Raw genomic sequence first — 26,990 nt, 5'->3', positions numbered from 1 at the left:
GTCAATAATCATTGATAACACCATTAACACAACAAAACTTTCTGCAAGAAATAAGCTTATTAACTATATTAAACTTAATTCCATTAAAAATGGATAAAGGAAGCAAATTATAATTATACACGGATAATTTTCTTCCTTTTAATATTATGAATTTATTGACAAACAATTTTGTTATTTCATTCCATAAAAGAAGAAAAATGACCAAACAATATATGAGGTACTTAAAGTTGTCAGGACATAACTAATAGGAATAAGTATTTAGTTTAAAGAATAACTCATCAAAGTAATCTCATTAATACAATTTTAAATTAACAAGTGTAACATGTAACACATGAAATTAATATGAGATTGGTAACCAATTATCACTAAGAAAATAAGGAGACATTGTATTCATTTTTTATACAAAGGGTTTCATCAACCTATTCGCATCTTACACCATTATATAACTTTATAGTTTCTAATAAAATCTCATCATATGGAATAAAATTTGCACCACATATAACCTCATAAAGTTTATAATATGATATAAATAACTTTTGTAATCCATCAAGATTTAGTGAAGTACCTTTACAAAGATGCATTGGAATCATTATCCTAATAACTAAAAAGCACTTTCCGTGGGTCAAGTTGACCACTACAATAACTTGAAGGAACTGGAGATATTTCTTGCCTTCCTTTCCACTCTTCACCTGGTTTAAGAGTAATTGGTTTTTCTACACAAGCAGCTTGAACACAAAGCATATGTTTGTATTCATTATCCCCTAAATCAGATATGGATTTTGCTTTTTTGTCCCATGGATTCCATACCACTACAAAAAAAAAAAACATTAATATTAAACATTATGACAAGCTTGATTTTAACATCATACAACAAACAATAGACTAAATCAATTTTCTTGTACTAAGTTTTCACAACTATATTTTGGATAAAACAATTATTCAATTTTTTTCAACATCTAATTTCATGAAAATAATTTTTAACGAATCTAGCTTAAAGAAGAGAAATAAAAGAAGGGTTTTTAATAGAAGGAAGATTAAAGTTACCTTGTTTGATTTATAAACGGAAGGGAGGGAAAGTATGAATGATACACTAGAACACCTTTATAGATAAATAATAAACCTAAGAGATGAATAATAAAATAAAATCTCGTAACAATTCAATTTGTTCGGTTCAAAAACTATAATTCACCTTTCATACCCTCTAAATTCTCCAATACTGTAAGAAATACCAAAATGGGATGAGAAGGATTTAAGCCTTCTCATTTCCATTTCTTCTCCAAAGTTTTGAACCAAATAAGAAAAAATTAAGAAATCCATCCTTTCATTTCTACTTCCCTCAAACCAAACATAAAGGCTTTATTCATTATGATAATGTTAACTGTGTAATTTCAATAAAAACTATTTTATTAAAAGGTTCAATCATTTTAGCTCATGTTTGACATAACTTGGCTCGCGAAGCTTGTTTTCCGAAAAATAATCGTTTATTCTTAAAAAGATCGCTTAGGGAGTTGGCAAAGGCAAATAGTCATTTCTTTAATATAAACCTTGAATCAAACATGTATATCTACCATGGGACAATGCATGCATATGGCAAATGCTTGCCAAATATACATATTCATGCCATGAGTAGCCAGAAAAAAAAAGTGCAAATACTTCATCATTCGTGTTTTTTACCATTCTATTCTAAGTTTTCATCATCTAATATCACATTTTCTTCATGATACTCATGTATATAGGGAGGGATATTAATATTAGTAAGCTCACCGGCATCTGGAAGTCCATCTTTTCGCAGTACAAAAGTTCTCTTCCTTTCATGGTCTATGATAGCAATTTTCGTGGGGGTGCTTAAGTATACTTTGTCCACCTTTAATTAAAATATAAAAAAAAACAAAATAAAATTGTTATATAGTTGAACCAATAAAATATAAACAACACAAGAAACTATTACACTTGTAGTAAATATTAACTTCAGACTCAAATGTTATAGCATCCCCTTGTTCAGTAAATCGTTCTTTATTCTTCAAGTTGTCCAGATAATCTAATGTCTCTAATCCTTCAATTCGCACTTCACTGGACATAAGATTTGTGTTAATTAGCTTGCAAACAACACAAATATTAAATCCCAAAGCAATGTAATTTTGATATGATGTTAAACAAGACCATGACCAAATGCAAATAACAATACTTAGATATGAAAGTATCTGAAATTAATTTAGTAAATAATAAAAACAAATTGTTTCATAGTAGAATTTTTTAAACTTATGTTGCTTATGAACTTTTTAACCTTAAGCATCATTTTTAAGTATTGATTAAGTATCTAGTATTTGTGCTCAATCATAAATAAAGATTTGAAATGTCCAAAACGTTATAAAAAGTAAAATTTATCCATGTTTCACCAGTTATCAAAATTTCAATTACTAAGAAAAAGATTCATCCAAGATAAATTCAATTATCATGCTACAATAACATGTGATAACAAAGTTTTGACTCGTCTGAATATTGATTTGATAATCAGTGCTTGAGATTGTAGTTGACTTTAAAATTTACTTTATATGTTTTTTTTTTTAATTTTATCACAATTTCAATTATTGATTTTTTTTAGTTTTTTTTACTGAAGTTGATTTTTCAATGAATGATTATAAGTGTATTTTATTTTCCAATCTAAAGTATAGCTCTTGTTTAAAAGGAGTCAAAATATATACTTTAACATGCCATGAGCAAAAATATTTAAAAAGAGAATGAAACAAGAATATTATCATACTTGATCAAAAGTTGATTTAGAATATTCTTATCATTTAGATTGTAAACATATATTTAGAAAGACTGGATGGAAAAATAAAGATATTAATGGATGCATATATCACTAAGTATCTGAAGGTGATATAAAACCTGATGTCAGTAACATAGAAGTATGTATTATAGGCAAATGTGAAGGTAAAGGATTTTCCATCTGTATTTGTGTTTCGAATGCGAGATGTCAACATCAGATCTCCTGCAGGTCCCAAAGCTATCCTCAAACGAAACTCGTATCTATTAAGCAATCATTATAAAATTTTAATCCAAATTATTAAACAAAAAATTGATTAAAAAAAAGGACTAAAAGGGTGTGAAAATATTAAGCTCATTTTTTATAATTACACTAATAATTATATAAGCTAACTTATATACCTATGAGGCCAATTTTTTTTATCATCTTCAGAGTGCTTAAGAATCAAATCAATGAAAGCTTTGTTTGTGCTATTTGTTGGAAATGGTGGGGGATTAGGATCTAAGGTCCAAAACTTGTTCCTTGCAAATCCATGATGCTCAAGAGATCCGTGATTTGAAAACTGCATATAAATAAGAAGTACTTAAAGAAAGAAATTAACTAGATGAAATAAAAGCATAGAAACCCAAAAAGATACACACATACTTGAGGAAAGCATATTGGAATACCTCCACGTATGGATTTTGGAGGCTTAAAACTAGCCTGCAACGATTCATATAAAAGAGGAAATATGAATCTAAAAGAATCAAATAGGGGAAGGATCTATGCAAGATTTAGGGAGCAGTTGAGTTAGTTCATACATAACAAATAGTTTTAAAAACATATTTGAAAGGAATAAAATTCAATTGACTGCTAGAATTAGTGTTTGTGAACACTCTTGTTACAAACTTAATAACTTGTTAGTTTCCTTCTTTCATTTTCTCTCCCACGTCTATTTATTTTACATTTTTTTCAGTTGATCTCTACTAAAAAAGCACAAACACTTTTGATTGATGTGCTATGTTGAAATATAAGTGTAAGCCAAAGTTTTATATTGTGTAGGAATGAAAAAGTTGAATATCATATAAATGAAGATAAAATCCATAAAATTAAATTAGATTTTGAGTTAAAATGTGATATTAGATTTACTTATATGATTGTTCATAACTAATTAGAATAAATTTATTTGATGGTTACCCCCTCACTTACACAACATGTTATAATCGTGCCAAACACATTTTTTTTTTACTTTTATACTAACAAATTAAAATATCATAATAAATGAACAAATTTTAACTTTTTTGTTATTATGTATACAATATTTTATTCTCACTTTTAAAGCATGAATTTTATTTTATGATTTTCTAATAGTTTTTAATGTTAATTTTATATAAGTATTATATATTGCATTATAGTTATGTTGTGTCCTATAATTTTTAAATTTTGTTGTACTCTTATGTTTGTATCATATCATATTAATATCGTATGTGTGTTTCCTAGGTTCATACCTATATTATGAAGACAATAAATTTCCGGAAGAAAAAAGTTACTAATCAATTATTTATATATATATAACTTAAAATACCGATTTATAAAAATATATAAAATATGTAATTCATTTTATAGCTTACTTTATCCTGCCATATAACTTCGTTTTGTATGTAGTTGAGACGAATTAATATTTTATGCTACAATTAGCATATCTGTGTTTTCATATTAAGATATGAATGCACTATTGTTTCCAGAAAACTATTCATCAATTTCATCCACGCTCTATACAATAACATTTATAAAAAGGAGAAATTAATGGTAATTATTTCAGAAAGCCACAAGTCCAAAAAGATCCATATATGTGCAAGTGAAACTTGAACCTTACTACTGACAAAAAGCAATTCTTCCCCAAGGTCATTTTTCCATGATGTAACTTGGGCCCCATATAAATAAACCTACACAAAAAATGAGGCGTACAATGTAATGCAATTGATAGTTGTGATTCCAAATCGGAACAAGAAACAAATGATGGTTTATGGATGACAAGATAAAAATGAATTAAATTGTGAATTGTGATAATTAATGCAAGAATAGATTGAGAACTGCAAATGAAAATGGAAACCTCAGCAGAGAAGCCGCGAACTTCTCTAAGAATGATTTTTTCAAGCCCATTGACACCCATACATTGTTGCACATACTTCATTTCTCGCGACATTCCTTGCTTCCTTCAGATTCACAATTCACAAACAACGTCCTCCTTCCCCAATCCTATATATACATTGCATCATCGACCATCAACACAAGATAGGAGAGAGAAAGAGAGACTTAAGGGTTAAGATGTATTTTATTCATTCTTCATTTATAGATCCATACGTGTATTAATATAATAAATTACATTGACTATGCCTGCATTCTTTTTCTTTTCATGATTTCTCCCCTCTTATTTATTTACTTTATTTTTCTTTTACCAAAAACATTAGATTTACTCATGCCCCTTCACAAAACTATCAATTCTTTTATAGTTAACCCGGCTTGGTGGTATATAATATTATAAAAAATTTTACCATTTTATAAGTCGGGAATAATAGGAGTTCTTCATATAAATTTATGAATATCTTTATATAATATAATGATATATTTATATTAAAAAGATTTAATTCAAAGTACGTATTGCAAAATATTCTTTAAATTGTTTTTTCAATTTTTAAGCATATATTTTCTTTAAATTTATAATTTAATTCTATTTAGAATTTAAAATTATAAAGTTAATGTATAGAAGAATAAAGTCTGTTATTAATTTAGTAAAAACAATCCCATCACAATATCAAACTAATTTTTAGTAAAAAGAAATACAATTAATATATTAAAACATTATTTTGAGGCATATGTGTATGTGTGTATTAGTGAGAGGGTTATTTTTATGAGATTGGTAGGAACAAATTTGGACTGTACAATGAGTGTAGATTTGATAAAGTAAAAGGATATAGTCTCAGTTCACAATACGTATTGAGTTGAGTTTATGAAAAATAAATTGTGTTTGATCTTGGCATAATACATTTTTGAAAAAAAAAATAAACTTTAAGTATAACTAAATCTCAAATCACATAAGGCAAATTAATCTAAATGATAGAAGCTTGTGTTACAAGAAAAGATGGTACTCTCAGTTATCATTGCTGTGTAAGAAAAGTTTTATCCCAACATAATTGTCATTTGTAGTTTTTTCAATATAACAATAATTTTTCTCTCGCTTTTATTCATTATATATTAATGAAGAACTACAAAATTTAAAAATAAATTAATAATGGTGTAAGATTAATTTTATAAAATTATTATTCTTTCATTTATTTATTATTTTTTCTTGTTCTATATAAAATAACTTAGGATGAAAATTATATTATTTAAAAAATAAACATATTTATTCCGTAGCATATCTATTACAAAATCAATTTGGATTAACCCTAATTTGTTTCAAAAATATGGTTAGAGAAACTAGATGTGAACAATTAGACATAAATCATACCTACTCCTCAAAATTAGGTGACTAAGTATAATATTTAATAAAATAATGTGATTATTGACTCATGTAACACTAAAACTATAGAACCTACAACACCTAACCTGATCCATTCTTTATTATATTTCATTTCATTTGAATAAAACATACCTCTAGAATCATCTCAATTCTCATATTATATTTTTTATTTATTTTAAGAATGAAATAAATTATTTATATTTGTGACTATATAGTCATATTATTCTTATTTTATATCAAATTAATTTTTTCTATAATACATTTACCTTTTTAATAAATTTATTCATTTAACGTTAATCTTTTTGGTTTTAGGTTAGAGATCACATATGTCTTCCAACTAATGGGTTCAAAGATTAATCTCATTTGTGATGTGTGAGTGTTGTAAGCCCAAAAAAATCTTACACAAGATGAGGATCGAACATGAATTTTCACTTATGTGAGTGCAATGAAACCTTACATGACTATCCAACCTTTTGGATTTTAATTAACATTAATCATGATAAAAAATTATAAATCATTGTCAAAATAATAAAATTAAAAACATATCAATACTTATATATATATATATATATATATTAATTTTAGTTTAAGCTACCATAGAGGTTACCACACATGATTCATTCTTTACCACACGTGTTTATAGATTTTAAATTTAAATAATTATTCTTTACCACACATGATATGCCTTGTAAAGAATTGTTTATGGAAATATGCGACTGATGTGCCTTTCTGGAATATCAAATTGAGTTTCCAAATAACAAATTCTCCACGTTCGTCGTTTATTTTTAAAGTGCTTAACAATTAAAAAACTTCCAACCCGAGCGAGTATCGAAATCTCAGCATTTTAATCTCAAAAGAATATTGCACCAGAAAGTACCATGTGCATTATAATTTACAACCAAGAAATAATGCTAAAAATAATTTACAAAAACAAAATTATCAACAATGAATCTGCTATAACGAGAAAACTATGAGTAAAGTTTATATCATCTAGATTATTAAAAAAAAAAAACTACAAGTAGCATACCGCTTCATATCTAGTCTAGATATTTTGTATGGTCGTTATTCTAGTTTCTTTCTGCACTTCAATTTTTCAAGTGTCCGTGAAGAACTTAAAATTGAGTATCCAAGCCATCCACTTGAAAGCATCCATTCCACAAGGCAATCACACCTACGATTTACAAGTTAGAATGTCAAATCCATAATCCAAAGTAAGTTCTCAGAATATTGGGTGCAATATATCTAGATACTAACCTGGGCGTTTTCTGTTTTCAATTTTTGAAGCTCCTCCTGGGTACAGATAAGCCTACATGTCACAACGCTAGGATTAAGATACACCGATAGTTCACCATATAATCCAACTATATTTTATAATACAATACAATACCTCCACTGCAACTCTGTTATCTCATGAAGTAACTCCTTTTCCCTCTCGTGAGCTGCTTCAAGCTAAAGTAATACAAGGAAAAGCAGATACAAAGTCATTCAAGTAACTGTAAAAATATTTAAAAATAAAAACAAGAGAAAGATAAATGTCTCTAGAAAGGTAATACAGCAAGCAAACATGCTAAATTTGCAATTCAATTTATTTCCTTACCAAGTTTTTTTTGTTACTCAACAGGCCTAAGCCCGGAAAAAAAAGATTACAACGACACTAAATGAGAAACAGAAACTCCAAGAGAATATGCTTGCAACAAAAGGCTAAGAAAAGCCGGATTTCCTCGCTAACTTTAACCGTATTTGTTATTCCATTTAAAACTGATCAACATTTTAGCATAACAAAAAAAACCCATTTATTAACATTTTCAATTTTTTAATAAATATTAAAACATTTGAATTTTCAATGAAATATTAAAACATTTTAAATTGATTAACATTTTATTTCAATTGTCTCCAAATAAATACTTTATGCATTTATACTACCGTAGGTTTTAAACGAAATGTTTTCCAGCATCCAGGACAAGAAGTGCACCCCAAAAACTTTATCAAACATCTCTCTTGTAATTAAGCTAACCTTTCACAGCTTTTGAGAAGTCCTTCATATTAAATAATTTTAAATTTCATAACCTCCAAACTCAGTTGGCATTATTATTAATTTATTATTTAACATTTCTTATACCACAGAATGTACATGGTTTTCAGATGGCACATCCTCAAATAAATTCAAATGAATTACAATAAAAAAACATAAGCCCCATAAATGCATACCAAAGATTTCTCAGTTATTGCTATCTGTGCTGGGTTACATGTGCCATCAGCTGTACGGTTGACAAAAAAAGAATTGAAAAGTATGCATATAAAAGAAAACAATGAAAAAAAGTCTTGAATAAAATATTTAAGCAGAAAGTGTTCTTGGTAGAACCTGAAGAGTCGCCGGCAGTAATTTGCTTCATTAAACTTAAAATGCTCTCCTATTAAAAAGTCATTGAAAAAAAAACATTTCTCGTGGAAATTAGCTAAAGTAGACCAACCATAACTCATAAGACCATAAGGCTGAACATACCCTTTGAAGAATATTTATCTGCAGTACAGAGTGCAACACAGGAAACACAGAGCAGCCAGAAAGATTTGATGGTGTGGCATCAGATGCTGGTAATAATGGCAAAGTTGGATGTGTAGAAGCAGCATTATGCTGGCTAAAAACCTACATAACCCGTGCCATTTCCATGAGATGTTCCGTATATTAGGAGTTATATCTGCCTGATATATAGGTATATGATTCGAAACCACTATCATATTATTTTATAGATCCATTCTTCAAACCAAATGAACTCAATACTAAACACATTGCTACACTTTCATTTTCTATTAAAGAAAACGGTAGTAGCACTTTCTGGCAAGATTAGTTGCAAATCAAACACCATTAATGCCCAAGCCAATGCAATAAGAATTACAATTACAAAAGCAATGTAATCATGGTAAAATTATTTTGTAATTATGGTCAACATATCTTTCAAAAACCTATGTACCAGGGGAAATTACAAATCAACATATCTTTCAAACCTATGTACCAGTGGAAATTACAAATTATGTATTAAAAGGATGGTTTAGACCAAAACAGGTTTCTCCCCTAACCAAGGGAAGAAAAGGGACAGTTATACAAACTTCAAAACCACAAACCTGCACACTATGGCTCTTTTGCAATACAGGAGGAGGGGCCACCTGAAAGAAAACTACACTTAGTATTTCAGTCTTCAAGAGAGGAGAATGAGAATAATTTATTACTCACCTTTTCTGGGTCAACATTCTCAGATGTAACCTTAAAACGTCCTCTCTGCTGTACAACTGGCACCTTTGATTTCTCATCAGTGTCATCAGAATTAGCTGCCACAAGAATGATTTATTAGACAAAAATGCAGGAGTATTCCCCCAGGGCTTCAAGAACCCAGCTGTTATGTCTAGGGGGGAAAAAACAGCGAGTGCTCCCTTGATGTTGACAACAAAGCATTCGAATGGACAAATGAATATGACCTGATGATTTTGAGACTCTAGAAGGAAGTTCAGTAAGCACGTCCTCTCCTGTCTGTGGAAATGAAGTTGCATTGCAACTTGAAACGTTCGGGTGCAGATTTTGTAGTTTCTCACTGTCATTTGTATTGCTAAGTATTAATGCTGATGGCAGATAAATTATGATACTCAAAGGGTTAAATGAACGAAATAATGGTATCATTGTAGAGAAAACATTATACTAAAAAATTGTTACAAGATTTTGATACAAACAAATTAATACTATTTAGTTATAGTTTAACAGTTTAAAAAACACAATTTATAGTACTAGTGTATAGTTACTAAATAGTATAAAAATGTTATGTCTTATACTAGTGTAAACCGATCTCTCCTATATCGATTCCTTCTCATAATCAAATAAGACTATAAGAGGGATTAGTGATGTTAAATTATAATGTATGTTAAAAATACTCTTACACATTTTCAACAAAATTTAACTAGATATATTCACCATTATAATATAAATCATGTATATAAAATTCTATATTAATCTAAAATTATTTAGTATTTCATAATATACATCAAAATTAATTGAAATATAAAAAGTTATTTGATTATTTTTTTTTATTCACTTTCACTAGATTTTACACAAACATCAAAGTAATTGAAAGTTAAGATTTAATAGTTAAATTGATTTAAAAATCACATTTAATATAAAATTATTAAATGGGTAGAAATGTTAAGTACTACACTATTATATACTTATCCCTCAACTAATGATAAATGTGCAATTACTTGCTTCCAGTTATGTTATTCGAACCCTCTTACCTTTATGCTTTTTTTACAATTCCTAATATTGATTTATGATAAAATTAAATTAATGTTGTTGTCTAATGTCTATTTTATGGAGGAGAAAAGTGGTATGGTATATAAACAAAAAGGCGCAAACCTACTCTATGGTCTTTGAAAACGAAGCAACTTGAGAACCTTAGGATATTCTTTTTAAAATTCAGACAGTTCTAAGATTCCTGAATACAAATAAAAGACTGACTGAAGACAATTAGGATTTGTACGCTTCCTGAGAACGTGAAATTTAACTTGTGTGATACAGAGTATCCATCATGAGTCGGTAGCTGTAATTACTGACTACCTTTTTTATAATCATCAACATCAGCGTATTGATATCAGATTTCAAAATCATTGGGTCAAGCAAGTTCTTTAAGAAAAATATTAGAAACAACATACACCCTACCTTCCATAATTAGTCAAAGCTCGGTAGTTTAAAAACAGAAAGAACTGTCTTTCAACGAGCGGAAGCAGGGAAAGAAAATTTTCTACGTTTCTATGGAGGAAAAAAAACTAAACGAAGTGAAAGAAAATATATAGTCATATTTGATTTGTATTCAATCCATTGAATTGAATCAAGACAGCTAAAACTTGAATAATACTGTATATAGAAACTGGTACGTATTTGATATCTAAAACATGAAAATTATACTACCATTGATGACATAAACCAGCACATGCCACAGATTAATCTCATTAATTTAGCAATTTTTTATAAGCCAAAATAATAATTGTAACCAAACTTAGCACAGCATATGCCAAAATTTAAAAACAAGGAGTGAGATACAGAAATATAGACCTGGGCAAACAAATAACAAAACCAAGCATCCACCAAATATAACAAAAAAGACATGGCTACATATGAAGAGAGCAGTGTGGCAAAGCCACGCTACAAGGCAAGAAACCAAATAATATTGACCTATAGCACGTTGACATGTTAATGCAGTTTATCAAATCACACATTTATGTACTTCATTCTCAATGTAAATTACATAATCCAAAAAAAAAATGGTCTATGATCTTGGTTTTCTTCCAAGTGAGAAAGCAAAGTTCTACCAGAGAATGGGAAGAACTAGAAAAACTCAATACTGTTAAAAAATAGCCATAAAATAAACATAGAAAGCGATGGCAGACACCAAATTGAACATAAGAAATGACCCACAAAATTTTTTCATTTTCAATAAATCAATAACAAAGAGTTGTTGCTAACATTTTTCAACAAAGCAAATGTAATTTGCAGTTTTCCTAAATAAACTCAATGCACTTTACCAGAAAAAAAAAATTAAACAAACATGATGCATAATTGTAATACTCACCTTTCTGGTGGAATAGGTGGAAGAGTAACTTCAGGTAAGATGCTAGATGAACATCCACTTCTATGATAATAATGGGTAGCCATTCCCTCCACGGATCTTCCACCATTTTCCATATCAGGTTTTTCACCCAAATTATTGTCCACATGATCATCGAGACAGGATGAAGAAGTTTGTGGTTCATGGCTTGAACAGGTGATGCTAGAGTGGTCGTCAGATTTTTCAAACCTAAATCTGGAAATGGCAACAAATGATAATAATTAATAATTGGATCAATCCTTTTCTAAACTGTAGAGATAGGTATCATTTATTTTAGAATATAAGATCCCAAGCCAAACAGAGGCATTAGCCCATGATGTTGTAAACGTATAATCATGAGTTTCACTAAAAAAGTATAATTTACTAGATCTGACATCAGATGCATTTTAGGAGCATACTTGGCATCGTTTACTGCAGAATCAACTACGAGAACAGAAGCTGATAGATTTTGCATCTCGTCATTCTCTTCCTGTGAAGCATAGCCATTAGCAATACCCCAGTTAAAAAATTGTTAACGGGAAACAGAAGAAAAACGAAAGAAAGAAATAAACTGCATATGATCCTAACGAATTTATGAATACCATATCAGCAGATCGAGAAGGTTTGTGAATTGCACTTGGCAATTGCTTATCTTGTGAATCAAGTGTAGATAAAGAAATTGAACTTCCTGCATGGTTGGTATCAGACATAGCATCGTCGAAATCGTGAATCTAGAAGAAATAAAACCTCTACTTAGAATCTATAACTGCAGGATTGTTGTAAGGGAGAAAAGATAGGACATGGTGTGTACCAAGGAAGCCTGAGCCTTCATGTCGTCAAGATTGAAGTTCCAGCCACTAATTCCTCGTTTGTATTCGTTCTATAGAGGATTAACAGAATGATATGGTAAGCTTGGTATGAAAGAATATGAGATTTTGAAAGCAAGTGGTGCTCGCAACTGACAAACAATTAGACATGGTAACGGTTACCTGTGATAATTCCTCCATCTTTACATCAGGCATTTTCTTCTGTGCGAGCATATCTTCTTCTTTTCTCTAAGATATAAAAATGAGCTTATAAAAAAGATTACACAAGATAACAGGGGCCGGGGCCGGGGCAGGAGGGAAATTATGGTAATAATATGGAACCTTTAGAGCTTCCATTCGGTCACCTAAAGCAGGCAACCCCTCCAAAAGCTTTTTGACTATAATATCACTGGAGCGAGCCTGCTTAAAGAAGGAATGCTTCAACAACTTGCTTGCAGAGGGTCGTTTTGAAGGATCTTTTACCAAGCAACTAGCAATCATCTGCTTGAAAGACTGGAAAGAAGGAATAGAGATGTAGGTTAGGAATAAAGGAGAAATCAGAAGAGTGAAGAAGAACTGAGAGGTAAGGTGAGGGGAGGTGACCTTACTGAACTTCCTATCCCTCTCGTAGTCAAGGCCAGGGGGTGCATTTTGCAGAGTCATGAGAAGTACCTTCATTGGTGGAAATTTCGAGAAAGGGGCATGGCCATGTGCAAGCTCCAAGGCGGTTATACCAAATGACCAGATGTCAGCTCTGGGAATGAAATGAAGCTAGAATTATTAAGACAGACAGGGCAGAAAGAATGAGAGACTATGATAAAGAGAGAAGTGCAGACTTGAAATTATAGCCGTGAAGTTGCTCCATGACCTCGGGTGCCATCCAGCAAGGTGTTCCGACAAATGTATTACGTGTGCGTTGGCGGTCACCGGAATCAAAGAGGCAGGCAGAGACACCAAAGTCGCCGAGCTTGACGGTGCCGCGAGAATCGATGAGAATGTTGCCGGCCTTGACGTCGCGGTGGATGTGGCCGTGATGGTGAAGGTACTCCAAAGCCTTCAAGACCTCTTTGAGAATGGTAGAAATGACGACCTCCACGAAACCGTCGGGGTGGGAGGATTTGAGGATGTGGAGGCATGAACCGCCGGACATGAAGGGCATCACCACCCACAGATTGTGCTCGCTGACGAAGGAGCAGAGTGATTTGAGAACGTTAGGGTGGTCAACAAGGAACATTGTCTGGGCCTCACGAGAAACGTTGTTCTGCCAGCATTGCGTTATAGCTTTATTTTGTAATAGAATTGAAATGAAAAGAAAGAATATTGATATAAAATACCAGATCGCAATTGTCACGTTCGAAGTCGAGGATTTTGATGGCGACGACCTCGTTGAAGGGGACGCAGAGAGCGCGGTGGACAGAAGCGCTTACACCCTGTCCAATCTCCTCGTATAGAAGGTAATGCTCGGAGCCGATGGGGTATTTCTTCTTCTCCTTCATTTCAATCTTGTCAAGAGCCTAATGTCCAATAACTATTCAAATAATTAAGCAAATTAAACATTCATTTAATCTCGTTAAACATATGCTAAAAAAACTAGTGATTCCTGTTGAAAATCAGATTACATATCATTTTTATCTTAATTTCACAATTCAATTGTATTTTATTTACAGACAATCTATCTGTATTGAGTTTCTTATTTTACTATCAATCAACTTAGCTACAAATTCAATCTAATTGATTAATTTATATTAATAGCTTGGTATATTTTAAATCTTAAAATGATTTTTTATCATAATAAATAAATATTTTCATCAGTTATTTTGTAACACATGCATAAATATAAAAATTTAAATTATAATGGAATAAATAATTATTTCCATCAATTATTTTGTAGCTCATGCATAAATATAAAGATTTAAATCATAATGGATTGATAAAAAATAATTTAATTATTAAATATTATTACGTAAAATTTGGTGTTATGATTTCTTCTATACTCTTTCTTCATTTATATAAATTCAGATTTCAAAAAAAAAAAAAAAAATCACACAAAACTCTCTCTTTCATTTGGGCTTCGTCATTCTCGTCTTCTTCGTCCTTGCCAGCTCTACGATATGCTGACATTTCATACCCCTAGAATTCATACTCCTTAGAACTTTAAAAAATCTTCCATGATTTGAGTTTCAATTATAAATATATATTGTTATTTTTTTTTGAAATAGTTAGTTGCCAATACTTTTTATTCCTTTCATTTAGTTTCAACCAAGAGATCGATAAATATAAATAACAAACACAAATACATTGACCTTTTTATTCTTTCTCTACAGTAAGGTTTTTTTTTATCTTTTTCAATTTTATTTGAATGCCTTTTTTGCACAATTTGTTTAATATTTAGTATTGAAAATTTATTTGTTAATTTTATTTTTCATTTTTTCATTTTTAATCTATTATTATTTTTATTTTGAATAGCTAATTACGTACACATTTTATTTATTTTATTTTATTTAGTTTCAATGGAACAAATGCATTGACTTTTTTATTCTGTCTCTACTTTAAGGTTTGGTTTATATTTTATTTTTTAATTTATATATTTACTTTTTCTTTAATAAAAATATTTCTTTCTTTTCTTTTTTCAAACAATTTATCTTTCTTTATTTTTTATTTGATTTGCTTTTTTTTTTCTGAGATAAGATTATATGATTTGTTTTTTTTTTTAAGTATCTCCCTTTAGAATACTCAATGCTAATATTTTTATTCTTTTTTATCCAATTTCAATGGAGGGATAAATAAATACAAACAAGAAACACAAATTATCTATGGTGAGTTTTTATCTTTTTTAATTTTTTATTTGAATACTTTTTTTTTTTTTACATATTTAATCGAATGGTTTCCATTTATGTACTTATATTTTTTTTGTTTTATGTTGTTAAAATGTTTCTCTTCTTGCATAAGAAAAAGAATAACTCTTCCATTGATTAATTTTTTCAAGGGAACTATTTAAAGAGCATTACCACCGAAAGTAATTATGATGCTCTTTAAATCTCTTCCCTTTTTTTCAGGTTTTGATTTCCAATCATGGATACTCACTTCAGTGATAGTTATGCTTTGCATCAATTAGTTGATATAACACTATTGGTAGGAATATATCCTTAGTGTAAATATTTTTTTTTATATTTTCATCTTTGTTTTTTATCTTCTTCCTCTAATGTAATATTTTTTACTTTTTATCATAATTTACTTTATAGTTTATTTTATGCTTTTATAATTTCTTCTTAACAGATTTTCAAAAGTCTAAACATTACAAAAATATTATAAAAATAAATTAACAGTATTATTTTGGTATACAAAATTTTAAAATGAATGATTATTTTCAAAGATAATTTAATATAACACTTAATTTGAAATACTAACACATATTCATTAAAAAATACACAAAATAATTGATAATATTACAAAATTATAACACTATAAAATAATTATAAATTATCAAATATAAATTTAATATTTGTGCAGGACAGTGCTATGCTAATGAAAAAAAAAACTGTAATTATAAGAAGAGATCTCACTAAAGTGACCAACTAGATACATAACATTTTCTCTCATAACACATCTTGATAGGTATTTTTTAAAAATATATTAGACATGCACATATCCCACTTGTGGATCAACGAATGCATGATCTTGTAAATTTTTAATGAAAAATGCATGTTTTTTAAATAAAAATAAATAAATTTATATATAATGTTTATTTTATTTTACTATTTGTATCCGTTTGTTTGGTTTTATATTATTATTTTATAGATTATAACTTATCTTTACAATTTATTTATTTTGTATTATTATAGTTGGCATCTCCCTTTTAACAATTAAAATAGTTCATTTTTCTAAATATAAAATATAAGTCAGTTAAAAAATATAAATATCATAATTGAAAATACATATTTGTAAAAAAAATTAAAAAAATGCAAAAACTTGATGGTAGAAAAATCTTTAGACCATAATTAAATTTATGTTAGTGTATATTAATTTTCCATATTCAATCTTTGTTGTCACACGAATAATCACAAAACAAATATATTTTTACAAATATAAATAGTTGAGTTTTTTCTAGTATGTTGTTAAAAGTTAAATTTATGAACATGTGTATGAAAACAATTTGTTAAAAGAAGCAAAACTCACTTCAATGATCTTTATGTCTCAAAAATAATTAATCTCCAACTATCGGTTGGAAGATATTCTTATTGAAAATAAAAAAAATGCATATATACAAAATGTTGTTTCTACAATACATTGGAGGTCTTGTTTTTCTTTTTGGTTTATAATGATGACAATTAAAAAAAAAGTTGTTTTTGCTTTTTTTTTATGTATATGTTTAAATTTTTTTCCTAAAAAAAAGGAAAATTTCTGTTTTTCTTAAGAAACAGATCTATTTGGTTCTTTAAAAAATATTTTTTACAAAACACTTTTTTTTTTAAATTTAGTTTAAACAAATTGGCTGTTTAGTGAGAGTTAATGAAGGGAGAAAGGAAAAATAAAGAGAATAGAAAAAAGCATTATACATACATGTGTGTGTGGTTGACGTGTTCATCCTCTGCAACGGCAACAGACGAAGTTGTTTCTCTCTCTAGGCCTAGGGTTTCCTTCTCCACTACCGTTCTTTCATCGGATCGCTGCCGTTTCCGGCGTCATTCCGATAATTCGGCGGCATGAAGCTCACAGTGAAGACTTTGAAAGGGAGCCATTTCGAAATCAGGGTTCAACCCTCCGACACTGTCAGTAATCTCCTTCGCAATTCAGCGAGCTCTGTCTCTCTTTTCCGTTTTCCCTATCACTCGTTGCTTTCTCAGTTATAGTAAAATATCTGTACGTTTGTTGATTGTTTTTTTTTTTTTTTCAATTTTTGGATGCAAATTTTTTCTCCATTTTTTTCAAACCATGGTTGTAATTGTTGTTATTCAAACTCATCCGCCATTGATTTTGTTTGTATTTGTATCGCATACATTCATTTTATTTCCCACCAACATTGTACAAATTAATTTAGTATTTCGTGGATGCCAGTATTACTTTTTATTATTATTATTATTATTATTATTATTATTATTATTATTATTATTACAAGGAATTTTGTATGTTCCGGGCGTGGTACTCAGTCCTCAGATGCCGATGCTGTTTTTGTTTTTTATTGAAAATTGTTGGTACTGTACTAACTGTGTTTTAGGTATTTTGCTCCCTCGTATAAGCATTACACATTTACACTGAATACAATCCCGATTCCATGTTGCCTATTTTACTTTAATGTGAATTCATAGTTAGAATAGGAATTTGTCACCAGGCTTTACGTGGTATTCGGAAAATTTTGAAGTGCTATTTTCAAATTCTATTGTTTATCAGCCGAAATTATCAATTTGTTGTTTATTAGCTGAAGTGTTCTTCTTTTTGTCACCTCAGGTTATGGCTGTCAAGAAGAATATTGAAGATGTACAAGGAAAAGATAATTACCCATGTGGACAGCAATTGCTGATTCACAATGGTAAGGTTTTGAAAGATGAAACTACATTAGTAGAGAACAAAGTCTCTGAAGATGGTTTTCTTGTTGTTATGCTTAGTAAGGTATATTTCTTTCTTCAAGAATACCTTGCCAAACAATTGCTTAGGCAAGTCACCTCCATCCAGATGTAGTGCTCTACTTGTTGATAGTGAAATTTTATTTGTATAATTTTTAGATACAGAGATTTATTGATCTGCTCTCTATCATTTAACAAATCAAAATGATAAGAATCTTTTGCTTGGATTGTCTCCCCCTGATTTTATCTTGACATTATGAGATGATTTAGATCTTGTCATATAATATCTTTTGCTTGGATTGTTCTGATTAGATAAACTCAATTAAGACATTTTTCTTTCAATAGTTTGTTTTTGTTTGTATTGTAAATTGTAAGAGACACTGTTCAACTTCTTCAACCATAATTTTCCTTTTGACTTCTCTATTTACAGAGTAAAACATCGGGTTCTGCTGCAGCTTCATCTGTTCAGGTATGTATTGCTTGCTCATTTTTGAAAGATTTCTTTCTTTCCCTGTTTTCCTTATCTGTATTGGCTATTGTGAATGTGTGTCAGCCTGCCAGCAATCCTGCTACGACTGTATCAATGTCAAATTCCACCCCTCCTTCTGATCCTCCAGTGCAAACTCAGTGAGTCTATCTTTTATGAGGTTGATTTCTATATCAGCCGGTTTTTTTCCTTATTTATTTTATCTGGTTTTTCAGAGCTGCAAACAACAGTACATCTAGCACAGATGCCCCAACTACAAAGTATGGTTTTTGTCTCTACATTTCTTTTAAGATACGGTTAATAAATTCTACTGAAGTTTTTATTCAGGATGCCACAATGTACTCCCATAAAATAGTTACTGAGCAAAGAATGGTGAATTATCGTTTAGATCTTTAGTGCTACATTCAAGAGAAAAATGTGTTTGCTGTAATTTGAATTTTAATTTTTCCATTATGGTTTTTCTTTAACTCGTGAGTTTTTGAGATGTTCTATTCTTTTAATCAAACTAATTATTATGATGTTGACATTATAATACTGGAAGCAGTGTGGTTTTTAATTCAAATATTTTTACTGAATGCTCTTTGAGGGGTACATTTGGTTATTATACTAGTCATTTAAATAAAATTTTATATTTGCTGATCGTAGTTATTATGCCATGTAAGTTGTTTTGTGGCTGCTTATCATAACCTTCATGCCATTATTCTTTTTCTTTTGGCTCATTAACATTGTTGGGATGAGTTGTTTGCCATTGACATTGTCTCCTTTCCTTTCATCAAGTCTTCTAAAAAGGCCTCTACATTTTTGCAGTGTGTCTGCAGATACCTATGGTCTGGCTGCTTCGAATTTAGTTGCTGGTAGTAATCTTGAGCAGACTATTCAACAAATTATGGACATGGGTGGTGGCAATTGGGACAGAGACACAGTTAGTCGTGCTCTTCGGGCAGCTTATAATAACCCAGAGCGTGCTATAGATTATTTGTATTCTGTATGTCTTAACTGCTTGTATTTTTTGAATGCTTAAAATTTTCTGTTGTAAATGTTTGGATTTAACAATTCTTCAATTTTTTGTGCTTTTTTGCTTTTTGGCAGGGAATCCCTGAAGCAGCCGAAGTTGCTGTGCCAGTTCCTCAAACAGCTGGTATGTCTTCTGGAGCAGTTCCTGTAGGACCTAATTCATCTCCCTTAAATATGTTTCCACAGGTAAAAACTCATGATACTGAATGGATCATCAAAAGTAATTCCATCTTGCTATTTGCATCTTTTTCTGTTACTTTCTGTGCTTTACATCAAGCTGAAACTCTCTCCCAGGAGACAATTTCTAGTACTGGTGCTGGACTTGGATCGCTGGACTTCCTTAGAAATAACCCCCAGGTGAGTTTGCTGCTCCATCAATTGTTATTCTCTTTATTTCCAAAGATATATTCTTCAGTATCCAAGTTGTAAGAAAGATTTTGGTTAAATTACTCTATAGGTTCCTATAATTTTAACAAAATTTGAAATAGGTAGGTACTTTTTGTTTAAAATGTTAGAGAGTTCATATATTTCTAGAAATTTTTTAGTCCCTACTGGCTGACAGCTTTGGACTCTGTTAATGGATGCTTGCAGTATGTTAGAAGTGTATGTGGTTCATGCATCACATGCAAAATGCATTTAATATTCATGGGGATTGGTGTCTAAGTAGCATCAATTATTATAATGCCCAGAAATAGTCTCCACTAAGTCTCTACCAAGAGTAGATTTATGTACCTATGCACTATGTAGTACTATGTACTACAATTTTTGGATTTATAACTTTGTAGGCCTCCACTTTTAACATGAATTTACCCATGTACTACATTTTTACATGAATAAAAATGTTGTCATTCTTTAAATTCTTATTAAAAGATTCTGTTATCTCTCTCTAAATGCCACTCTCTAGATTAAACCGTCTTCTGCAGGCCATTCATGTTGATGTTATAAATACCAAGGACTTACAAAAATTTACATTTGATAGGCCTAACTCCTAATTGAAAACTTAGTTAAACTATAGGAACATCATTAATTTTTTTTTTGAAGTATAGGGACCTTGTTAAAATAAGTTTTAAACTATAGGGACTTGTTTGAAAATTCAGTAAAACTGTAGAGACCTACAAAGTAGTTTAATCAAAGCTTTAAGTTTAGTATATTGAATTTGTTGTATTGATGAAAGTAGACACATAGGCAATGTTTGCACCTTGATTTTTTGGATTATATACAATTTGTCCATGCCACAGATAATGTTAACCATTTAAAGAATGAGTGTGAAACGTGAATTTGGAAGTTACCTTATTTCTCTTCAATATGTTTGGAAAGGACTAAAGAAGGATGGAGCATTGAAAAAACAATAAATTAATGCTATGTATTTCATTTTACTTCAACCCTTTGTCTTATAGAGCAACCAAAATCTCTTTCCACTAGGTAGGATCGGCTACATAAATCAATAACATCTTTGTATTTGTCAAAAACCAATCCTTAAGAGAGGCCATTTTTCATCTTCCACTTTTAATTATAGGGATATCCTCTATTTGATATACTCTTTTAAGTGAGGCACATGTCCAAACCATATTGGGCACGAATCTACTATCTTTTCCTCAGCAGGCATTAGTTCTCATCCCAACAGCACTCATGAATCATGATATTCTTGGCCCATTATCACCTCATATTCAATGCCACCATAAAACATCATTAATATTATGTTAGTGTATCATAGATAAACTCTGAAGCACTCATCCACCCAGATTGAATCTTTTGAATTTACGTCTCCCTTTGTTTCACCATTTCTTTGTATTATAGAACCGAGATACCTAAACTTTGTGACATGGTATCATTGGTATCTCCAAGCCTGTACAAGGGTCGGTCTTGCTGAACTGCAATATCATGTACTTCTTTACTCTGCTTAAAAAGAAGACTTGTGATTCTGAAGCTTCCTATCAATCCTTTTATCTTATATAAGTTCCATAAGATGAGTTTGTGAAGCATGCTCTTGTCAGTTCCAATTACTTTGTTATTTCTAATGCACTGTGATTCCAAATACTTTTTAATTGACAGCTGTGTCTAGTCAGTAAACGGAAAATAATTTGTTATTCTTTCTAGTTTAAAGCACAGTAGTCAATAGTGAATAGCAGTGTGGAGCAGCCGGCCTAAAAAACACTATAGTGGATAGCGGTCGTCCCGCTATTTTAAACCCTGAATAGATATGATATTACACAATGTATATATGCTGAAAATGAACAGAGAAGAAAAAGATGGGTTTTCACTCTTCATAAATGCTGGAGATTGGCTGGGAAACTCACCAGGAAAAAGATGGGTCACTGATGGAAAATCACGAACCAGGTTGTGGATGTCAAGTTTGGCCAGACAAGATCTCTGTCAGCACTGGGCTGTGTTAGGCAGTGCTGTTCGGAGTTGCAACAGCGATGGGAGCTCAGAACAGAGTGCAATGAGAAGTGAGGAAGTTAGGGCTGGGTCATCGAAGAAGAAGAGGTTCAGAATATAAAGGGATAGGATTTTCCTAGTTTAACCCCATTATAAAGCATAAAACGACGGAGTTATAAGGTTGGTTTGGTGGATAAGAGAGAAGGAGGGGAGAGAGAGGTTGTGGCTTCACCTGGAGTAGTATCAGCCTGCATGACGCTGCGCTATTAACTACTCTGGTTTCAAGCTTTTGCATATGTAGCCAACCAACCCCACCTATTGGGATGAGGCTTCTTGTTGTATCTGGCTTCAATCTCTACTTTCATAGTTTTTAAGTGACCATTTCTCTGTCTGCATTTCCAGTTTCAAGCATTGCGTTCAATGGTGCAATCCAATCCACAAATTCTACAGGTATTCATTTTCTCGATCACCTTCCTGCCTTTTGGTCATTTCTTGATGTCTAATGATTTCCACTTTCCCTTACAGCCTGTGCTTCAGGAACTTGGTAAGCAGAATCCCGGTCTTTTAAGACTGATTCAAGAGCATCATGGGGAGTTTCTCCAGTTGATAAATGAACCTGTTGAGGGTTCTGAAGGGTGAGTTTATTGCTTGCCATATATGGTATATTAAGTTATCCGTTTTACATTTCATAACCATTACTTAATTGATCCATTATCTTTCTTCATATACCGTTTCAATTGTTGGTTGTCAAAATTTTTTCCCCATATATGCAATATGAAAGAAACGTTTCTACTTGTTAGCTTGATATTCTATTCTTATATCATATAATATTAAATTGGGAGTTTACTTGCATCATTTAATATTTTATATTCACGAAGTTTTGAAGTAGAAACGTATCCATCTTTTTTCTGTCAGTGATATGTTTGAGCAGCCTGAGCAAGACATGCCCCATGCCATCAATGTGACTCCAGCTGAGCAGGAGGCAATTGGAAGGGTATGTCAATGTCACTCCTTTTTGTAGTCTAATAATATACGTGTCATTGCGATTTTCATTCCTGCTGATTGATTTTTACTTATTATTCGTAGCTTGAGGCTATGGGATTTGATAGAGCCTCGGTGATAGAAGCATTTTTGGCATGTGACCGTGATGAGCAATTGGCAGCCAACTATTTATTGGAGAATGCTGGAGACTTTGAGGATTAAATGACTTTGGGAAGGAAATAACTGCTGATTTCCTGGCGAAGCTTGGAGTTAGGAGCTCGACCTCTCTCTCTATAAATTATAGATCCACTCCTCCCCCTTATTTGCTTGCAGATACCATTGGGGGGTAACTCTGCTGCGGCTTTAGTTCTTTTTCTTTTTTATGTGCCAAAAAAAGTCTCTAACTCACATTACTTCCATTGATTCATAGTTTTGTTTTTAATTTTTTTTTAACTTAAATGTGACTTGTTGGATAATATATGGGGTAGAGTTTGGATTTAGCCATGTGTCATCGAAACAGTGTGTTTTTGCGGCGTTCAATATGCACGTTCTACTTCGGCACTTCCATTTTCATGAAAGTAACAATCTGTTAAGGTTAAAATATTTTGTAAATTAACGATGGATAGGTTATTCCAATATTGCAATTGTCTATTCTCGGGATTAACCAACAACAAAAAAGGTAAGGGTATGCATCAATCTAATATTTGTTGCAATTATCAAGATGTGCGTAGAAGTTAAATTTTAGAAGGAAAAACAGATGGATATTTTTTTTATTCGTAACAAATGTTCTTTAATTTTTCACAAAATTAAGTGATAGATTAATACAGATTAGATGTCATAATATTTTTGTTTATTTGAAAATATTATCTTAATTTAAAAATGAAAAATGTCATTCATTTCTTTTTCTTTTCAATTTTTTTGTTATTTTATCAATGAATAATTTGTTCAATTAGAGATTGATTTAAACTGGTTGATTTGAAAATCATTGGACTATTTTTACTTACTGTTGAAACTTTTTTTTCCTTTTTATTTCACTCAGATTCATCAATTTTTTTTAATTTATTAAATGCAATTTTTTTAGAATTATTTTATTTTTCATTATGAATAAAATATTTTTGATGATATTTGTAATAATATTTTAATTCATAATAGATTACTAAAGAGGTTTAGTTGAGCCTAAGCTGATTGAGTGTGAGTTATTATAATAAAGTTTTTGGTATCTTTGATTCTTAAGAATAAAAGAATAAAACACTAAAGTCAGAATAACATACTTTAAAAAATAATATTTGTAATAATAATAGTTAATTAAAAAAATAATTATTGATATTGTAGTTAGCTTTGAATTTTATCATAATTTTTTAATAGTTGGTTTTCCAATAAAGAATTATAAGTATATTTAAAATACACCATCTCACTTTAGAATTTAGATGATAGAGGAGCACATCATAGAAATTGATTATTGATTATTGAAGGTGCGTTTTGGAAATAAAAAGAATGATGTGTTCATATATAAAAGAAAATAGTGTATTGAGGAGGAGGAGGAACATAAACATAAAGATTTGGGTCTCCGTTCTCGGCGAAATCCCTAGCGGATTGAGATGACGATGGCGCTGTCACTGGGTCAGAACTCCATTTCCTCGCTTCCCTTTGTTAGACAACACAGGCACACCCCAAGTCCTTCTTCCACTTGCTTGAGCTTCAAACCTCAAGCCCTCCCTTCTTCACCCAGCCCAAGTCTTACTTGTACTACGAAATGCACTCGCACGCTGTCCACGCTGATGGGACTCGCCCTGTTGCTGATGAAGAAGGCGGCCACTCCAGTGTTGAGCATCAACAGCGACAGCGTGTCCACGATGGGCACTTTGTTCTTCGCTTCCCTTCGTGACCGTCCGAGTGCTAGTGGAGCCCTGAACACGCCGCTGACGGTTGTGGCGGCGGGGCTGGGGAAGTGGCTTGACATATACAGCGGTGTTTTGATGGTTAGGGTTTTGCTGAGTTGGTTCCCAAACATCCCCTGGGAGCGGCAGCCTCTCTCGGCCATCCGAGACCTCTGCGATCCTTATCTCAACCTATTCCGCAACATCATCCCCCCTGTTTTTGACACCCTCGATGTCAGCCCTCTTCTCGCCTTCGCCGTCTTGGGCACCCTTGGCTCTATTCTTCAGACTGCTATGTGAATTTCTCTCTTTTCTTTTATAGCATCAACTTCGTACTTTTATCTTTCCATGTTCCCCTTGCTTGCACCAATACCAATAATTCATAATCCCATTCCTATTATGATATATTTACTTATTTATGCGCATCACCTCTCTATACTTTTTCTTTTGTCCGCAAATGCAATGAGGCAATCACCTGGTTTTGCTGATCGCTTCTACAACATATTAGTCTTTTCAAAATTCAAAATGCCATTACAACTAATCTATTTTATCAGAATTTCCAATACAATATTTGGATTGTTTTGAGTTATTAACATTATGTTTGGATCCTGCAGAAGCTACAGAGAGTACTCTCTGTAGCTTCTGTGTCGTTTGCTGTTTTGGACATGCAAATAGGAAGAAGATATGTGCATTTCTAATTCTAACACAGATGCAAACACACACTAAATGTGTTATTTTATCAAATATGACACATCTTGTTCTGTTTGTATTGTGTGCATTTTAATTCTTGCTAAATTTTCTCCTCACCTTGTATATTGTGCTCCTCTTCAAGTTTATAGTAACTTCATCTCTTTCTTCTCTTCATTATAGCACTTTTGTTTAGCTAGCACTTTCTTCTTCTTCGTTGTTATTATGGATTGTGAATGTGAAAACCCTACACCTTTCTCTGTGTATATTAAATATATAAGGTGTTTTACTCCCTTTTCATATAGATTTTTTTTTTAAAAGGTTTAATTTTTGGCCGTTGTTTTACCTATAATGGAATTAAGACACTTAAAATATTTAAAATTTCAAGTGGTGATATTTTTAATGTTTTTTTTGGGGTATAATTTGGCTATATATATATATATAAAAGAGTAATGATACTGATACATCTATTTATTTTACACATTTTCTGTATATTAGATGATACAATAGTTACAACAACTGAAGTCACTGAAGTCTTTTCTCATTAGGTAAGATTTGTTATATACATCAAATGAGGTCCTTGTGTTGTGTTATGTCAGAAACCAATTCTTTAGGGGCCATTTAGTTGTAACTCTGCCTTTGAATTGAAATTTTATGACTTTTAAGATTACATGTGACAACTGACAATCGACAAGCCAACAAGATTTCAAAATCATTATTAAATGTTCAGTGCATAGTTACGTATTTCGTGAGATTCCTTCTAATATTAAGGCAACTTGAATATTGTTTCTTGTTAACAACATCAGTATTGTGGATCCATTTGTGTTTGACACTTCTTAACAATCCTATTATTATCATGTTTTATATGCTTTTTTTTATGCTGATATTTTTAACACCAGCAAAATCATTCTAATATTTCCAATTGAAGTTTTTAATGGTTTTCATCAATTTGTAATAATTGAGTTTCCTCTTTTAACTAGAGCTTTTATTGATTTTCTTTTCACATGTCAGGTGTGATTCTGCCCCCTTTTGATTTATCCTTACTCTCCTATTTTAATTTTAACACGTACATTTCTAGGAGATGAATATGAGTTGCATTTGGTCTTTCTAATGAATTTCTTAACAGCAGTGATGAATGTGTTTTTCAGATGACATTTTGTCTTTTCACATTTCTAGAGCTTTTATTGATTTTCTTTTCACATTTCAGATGACAATTTTAACACGTTACATTTTGTCAGATATAAAAAATAATGAAGAAAAAAAAAACAGTTACAGTAAGCCGGATTCAATTGTATTACATACTTA

General features: G+C 31.0%; 4 protein-coding genes across 7 annotated transcripts; 2 read left to right on the top strand and 2 right to left on the bottom strand.

Moving 5' to 3' along the window:
* Positions 1-594: 594 nt before the first annotated feature.
* Positions 595-4,952, bottom strand: LOC100784457 (putative glucose-6-phosphate 1-epimerase). The gene is made up of 8 exons (XM_003529442.4): positions 4,860-4,952; positions 4,618-4,692; positions 3,413-3,469; positions 3,169-3,329; positions 2,890-3,030; positions 1,968-2,070; positions 1,765-1,864; positions 595-809 (listed from the first exon to the last, which is right to left on the bottom strand). Exons 1-8 carry the CDS (start codon positions 4,950-4,952, stop codon positions 595-597), a joined length of 945 nt encoding a protein of 314 aa, XP_003529490.1.
* A 2,135-nt stretch (positions 4,953-7,087) lies between these two features.
* On the bottom strand, positions 7,088-14,377 carry LOC100819537 (STE20/SPS1-related proline-alanine-rich protein kinase). Of its 2 annotated transcripts, XM_014777601.2 has the most exons (18): positions 14,034-14,377; positions 13,536-13,960; positions 13,303-13,453; positions 13,042-13,212; positions 12,883-12,948; positions 12,705-12,773; positions 12,496-12,624; positions 12,313-12,383; positions 11,879-12,109; positions 9,741-9,853; positions 9,499-9,593; positions 9,390-9,431; positions 8,773-8,913; positions 8,632-8,680; positions 8,478-8,527; positions 7,657-7,718; positions 7,524-7,575; positions 7,088-7,440 (listed from the first exon to the last, which is right to left on the bottom strand). In XM_014777601.2, the coding sequence occupies exons 1-18, from the start codon at positions 14,193-14,195 to the stop codon at positions 7,435-7,437; spliced, it is 2,085 nt and encodes a 694-aa protein (XP_014633087.1). In that variant the 5' UTR covers positions 14,196-14,377; the 3' UTR covers positions 7,088-7,434. The 2 variants fall into 2 exon arrangements, with proteins under 2 accessions (XP_014633087.1, XP_025984921.1); XM_026129136.2 differs by lacking the exon at positions 7,088-7,440 and having other exon boundaries at positions 7,512-7,575.
* A 2,869-nt stretch (positions 14,378-17,246) lies between these two features.
* LOC100778187 (ubiquitin receptor RAD23b) lies at positions 17,247-23,621 on the top strand. Of its 3 annotated transcripts, XM_003529432.5 has the most exons (12): positions 17,247-17,468; positions 18,145-18,306; positions 18,691-18,729; positions 18,814-18,887; positions 18,963-19,007; positions 19,555-19,732; positions 19,837-19,947; positions 20,056-20,118; positions 22,543-22,590; positions 22,666-22,775; positions 23,056-23,134; positions 23,227-23,621. In XM_003529432.5, the coding sequence occupies exons 1-12, from the start codon at positions 17,403-17,405 to the stop codon at positions 23,341-23,343; spliced, it is 1,092 nt and encodes a 363-aa protein (XP_003529480.1). In that variant the 5' UTR covers positions 17,247-17,402; the 3' UTR covers positions 23,344-23,621. The 3 variants fall into 3 exon arrangements, with proteins under 3 accessions (XP_003529480.1, XP_014633085.1, XP_014633086.1); XM_014777599.3 differs by lacking the exon at positions 18,963-19,007 and having other exon boundaries at positions 17,249-17,468; XM_014777600.2 differs by lacking the exon at positions 17,247-17,468 and having other exon boundaries at positions 18,145-18,226.
* Positions 23,622-24,652: 1,031 nt separating this feature from the next.
* Positions 24,653-25,463, top strand: LOC100500209 (YGGT domain-containing protein). The gene has a single exon (NM_001251591.3). The coding sequence runs from the start codon at positions 24,720-24,722 to the stop codon at positions 25,296-25,298; it is 579 nt and encodes a 192-aa protein (NP_001238520.2). The 5' UTR covers positions 24,653-24,719; the 3' UTR covers positions 25,299-25,463.
* Positions 25,464-26,990: the final 1,527 nt, after the last annotated feature.

The sequence above is a fragment of the Glycine max genome, chromosome 7, assembly GCF_000004515.6.
Source record: "Glycine max cultivar Williams 82 chromosome 7, Glycine_max_v4.0, whole genome shotgun sequence".
Taxonomy (NCBI): Eukaryota; Viridiplantae; Streptophyta; class Magnoliopsida; order Fabales; family Fabaceae; genus Glycine; species Glycine max.
This window is presented reverse-complemented; position numbering and strand designations above follow the sequence as displayed.

Coding starts and splice junctions, on each gene's coding strand:
- LOC100784457 (XM_003529442.4), bottom strand. CDS start 4,952: ATGTCGCGAGAAATGAAGTATGTGCAACAATGTATGGGTGTCAATGGG. Junction 3,470..4,617: donor TGCTTTTTGTCAGTAGTAAG/GTTCAAGTTTCA, acceptor GAATCGTTGCAG/GCTAGTTTTAAGCCTCCAAA. Junction 1,865..1,967: donor CTATAACATTTGAGTCTGAA/GTTAATATTTAC, acceptor TTTTAATTAAAG/GTGGACAAAGTATACTTAAG.
- LOC100819537 (XM_026129136.2), bottom strand. CDS start 14,195: ATGAAGGAGAAGAAGAAATACCCCATCGGCTCCGAGCATTACCTTCTA. Junction 8,681..8,772: donor AGATAAATATTCTTCAAAGG/GTATGTTCAGCC, acceptor ACTTTTTAATAG/GAGAGCATTTTAAGTTTAAT. Junction 8,528..8,631: donor TACTGCCGGCGACTCTTCAG/GTTCTACCAAGA, acceptor TCAACCGTACAG/CTGATGGCACATGTAACCCA.
- LOC100500209 (NM_001251591.3), top strand. CDS start 24,720: ATGACGATGGCGCTGTCACTGGGTCAGAACTCCATTTCCTCGCTTCCC.
- LOC100778187 (XM_003529432.5), top strand. CDS start 17,403: ATGAAGCTCACAGTGAAGACTTTGAAAGGGAGCCATTTCGAAATCAGG. Junction 18,730..18,813: donor CTGCAGCTTCATCTGTTCAG/GTATGTATTGCT, acceptor AATGTGTGTCAG/CCTGCCAGCAATCCTGCTAC. Junction 19,733..19,836: donor CTATAGATTATTTGTATTCT/GTATGTCTTAAC, acceptor GCTTTTTGGCAG/GGAATCCCTGAAGCAGCCGA.